Source organism: Salvelinus namaycush, chromosome 6, assembly GCF_016432855.1.
Source record: "Salvelinus namaycush isolate Seneca chromosome 6, SaNama_1.0, whole genome shotgun sequence".
Lineage (NCBI taxonomy): Eukaryota > Metazoa > Chordata > Actinopteri > Salmoniformes > Salmonidae > Salvelinus > Salvelinus namaycush.
Window position 1 is genome coordinate 20,931,005 of NC_052312.1, and position 3,710 is coordinate 20,934,714.

The 3,710-nt window shown below is 42.3% G+C and overlaps 1 protein-coding gene across 1 annotated transcript; it reads left to right on the forward strand.

Annotated features, from left to right (window-relative positions):
• The first annotated feature begins 511 nt into the window (after nucleotides 1-511).
• Nucleotides 512-2,862, forward strand: LOC120049758 (complement C1q-like protein 2). The gene is made up of 3 exons (XM_038996146.1): nucleotides 512-861; nucleotides 1,877-2,011; nucleotides 2,304-2,862. The coding sequence occupies exons 1-3, from the start codon at nucleotides 639-641 to the stop codon at nucleotides 2,588-2,590; spliced, it is 645 nt and encodes a 214-aa protein (XP_038852074.1). The 5' UTR covers nucleotides 512-638; the 3' UTR covers nucleotides 2,591-2,862.
• Nucleotides 2,863-3,710: the final 848 nt, after the last annotated feature.

Here is a 3,710-nt window from a genome sequence, read left to right on the forward strand (position 1 = left end):
GGCGCCTCGCTTCTAGTCCTTAGGAAACTTTGCGGTATTTAGTTTTTTATGTATTATTTCTTACATTGTTAGCCCAGAAAATCTTAACTGTTATGATTGGGAGAATTTGGACAAGATGCCCGGACACAACACGGACATACGAGCCTGTCTGCTCCGACTGCCCAACCACTTAAGACAATGTGAAAGGGAACTTTAGAGGGTGAGAAAGAGGTTGGGGTCCAATTTAATTTATAATTCCAAATTAGATTCTGGAAATCAAGCAGGAAGTGGAGAATTTACTTGGAATTTAATTGATATTGCAGCATTGTAGGCATTTATTAGTTCTTCAACTCGTTCTTACAGTGATGAAATCATGAACAGAATTTGGAAAAGCCTGAATTTGGAAACAAATGAAAGTCCAATAGGAGAGAGAGAGACAGTGAGAGCAAAAGAGCAAGTTCAAGCCAGCCAGCCAATGAGCACCAATATCCATGTGTCTGGCGTTAATGATCAACTGTAGCCCTATTCACTCAGTATTTACAAAGCTTCTCAGAGTAGGAGTACTGAGCAAGGGTTGGTTTTTCCCTCTTAGATCATAGCGAATAAGATTACCAAGGAAACGCTGAGAGCTACTCCACTCTGTCTCTCCCGAGAGGATAATGAAAATGATGATGAAGAGGATGGCTACTAGCTGGCTGGTCTTGCTGGGCTACGTGTGTCTGGCTCAAGAAGAGGAGGTCTTGGGTCCTGTGGTGAACGTCTACACTGAACTGAAGGAGCTTAGGTCTTTGGTGGGAGAGCTGAGTACTAAGCTCCATACAGCAGAGGCAGACCTGAAAGAGCAGAGAGCTATGGTGGATAAGCTGAATAAAGAGAGAGAAGGTACAGTAAATTGTAAATATCAATTAATTAATATTTATAACCAGACATTTCTAAAGCATTTATAAACATGTACTCAATCAAATCAATCCAACTTATTTCTAAAGCCCTTTTTACATCAGCAGATGTCATCAAAGTGCAATACAGAAACCCAGCCTAAAATCCCTAGAAAGGCAGGAATTTAGGAAGAAACCTAGAGGCTCTGAGGAGTGGCCAGTCCTCTTCTGGCTGTGCCGGGTGGAGATTATAAGAGTACATGGCCATTTAAGGACAGATTGTTCTTCAAGATGTTCAACTGTTCATAGATGACCAACAGAGTCAAATAATAATCAGTGGTTGTAGAGGGTGGAACAGGTCAGTACCTCAGGACTAAATGTCAGTTGGCTTTTCAGAGCCGAGCATTCAGATGTCGAGACAGCGGGTGCGGTAGAGAGAGCGAGAGAGTTGAAAACAGCAAGTCCGGGACAAGGTAGCACGTCCGGTGAAAAGGTCAGGGTTCCCTAGCCGCAGGCAGAACAGTTGAAACTGGAGCAGCAGCACGACCAAGTGGACTGGGGACAGCCAGGAGTCATCAGGCCATGTAGTCCGGAGACATGGTCCTAGGGCTCAGGTCCTCAGGATTAGCTTATTATCATGAAAATGCATATAAAGTGTTACCCAATACGTTACAGGTCAACGTATATAAATGTATATAAGTGTATATAAATGTATATAAGTGTATATAAGTGTATATAAAGTGTTACCCAACGCTTTACAGGTCAATAATGCTCACAAATAAGAAAGTCCTCTTCTTGCTCCTCCCCTTACTCCTTTTTTCTACCAATGCGCGAGTTTGTTTTGCATCGGGTGGGCGGAGTTTGCTCATTTTAGACCATCCCATTAGTCCTAAAGTGAAATCTCCACCCACCTGGGGCACCAGGCCATGCAAAACGAACTTGCCCGTTGTTAGGGATGAGGATGTTCTCATTGCTGTGTTGTTGTTGATTGGTGTTGTTGTTGTTACTATCTTTGCTGGCAGAGCAACCCAAGGTAGCCTTCTCAGCAGCCTTGCTGTCGTCTGAAAGTAAACACCATGGGCCCATCGACGCAGAGACTAACCTCATTTTCGGAAAAGTCCTGACCAACATTGGCAGTGCATACAACCCAATCACAGGTCTCGCACTGAACATACTGTATCTACATCATTATTTATAGCAGGGATGGTCGAAAAGGGCCAGTGAGGTGCAGGCTTTTTCCCCAGCCAGTCATGACACATCTCATTCAACTAATCAACTATTTTCAATAAATACGTTTGATTAGTTGAATCAGGTATGTTACTGCTTGGCTAGAACAAAAGCCTGCACCATTAGCGTTCCTTTGTGCGTACGACTGGTCCACCTGATTTTAAGCCTCTAGTAGCAATGGCTAAATGCCACCACTATTTATCCACTCCTTCTATGCCTCAGGTGTCTTCACAGCTCCAGTGAGAGGGGTCTACTACTTCAGATTTTCTGGAAATGGCTTTGCAGGCCATGACATGGGTCTGAGCATATTCAAGGATGGCCAAAGGATGATGTCTGTGTACGAATACCAATCCAGTGGGGAACAGAATGACCATGCGTCCAATGGAGTCACACTGCAGTTGGAGAAGGGAGAAGTGGTCAACATGCGTCTCTGGATCAACACATGGGTCTTCATCGATGGGCGATATGACTACTGCTCATTCAGTGGCTTCCTGCTCTTTCCTATGTGAAGCAGACAGCACAGTGTCACATTTTCCTCTGTCATGAGATAAAACCCTGATGCAGGAAAAAATATATATATATATATCCTGTTTTGAAGATGTTTATAATCGGTCTGCTAATTCAGGACTAGTAAAGGCCCAGTGCACTACTTTTGTGAATGTTATCATTTTTCAACTACATGCATTTGAGTGTTTAACAGCATTTGTAACATGAGTCTGATAAGTATCTGTACAAAACAGATTATCTGATAACACATGGAATATTAAAAATACTTGCTTGATATCTGTTTTTCAGTTTCTTGAAATACTTATTGCAACTTATTTCTATGTGAAAACTGAAATGGACTATTGATTTCTATGGGAAAACTGAAATGGTCTATCCAGAGCAACTTACAGTAAGCCGAAGAACACCATCCCAACCGTGAAGCACAGGGGTGGCAGCATCATGTTGTGGGGGTGCTTTGCTGCAGGAGGGACAGATGCACTTCACAAAATAGATGGCATCATGAGGAAAGAAAATGATGTGGATATATTGAAGCAACATCAAGACATCAGTCAGGAAGTTAAAGCTTGGTCGCAAATGGGTCTTCCAAATGGACACTGCATACTTCCAGAGTTGTGGCAAAATGGCAACAAAGTCAAGGTATTGGAGTGGCCATCACAAAGCCCTGACCTCAATCCTATAGAAAATGTGTGGGCAGAACTGAAAAAGCATGTGCGAGCAAGGAGGCCTACAAACCTGACTCAGTTACACCAGCTCTGTCAGGAGGAATGGGCCAAAATTCACCCAACTTATTGTGGGAATCTTGTCGAAGGCAACCCAAAACGTTTGACCCAAGTTAAACAATTTAAAGGCAATGCTACCAAATACTAATTGAGTGTATGTAAACTTCTGACCCACTGGGAATGTGATGAAAGAAATAAAAGCTGAAATAAATCATTCTGTCTACTATTATTCTGACGTTTCACATTCTTAAAATAAAGTGGTGATCCTAACTGACCTAAGACCTAAAACCGGGAAGTTTTACTAGGATTAAATGTCAGGAATTGTGAAAAACTGAGTTTAAATGTATTTGGCTAAGGTGTATGTAAACTTCCGACTTCAACTGTACATTTCAAAGTGAAAAAT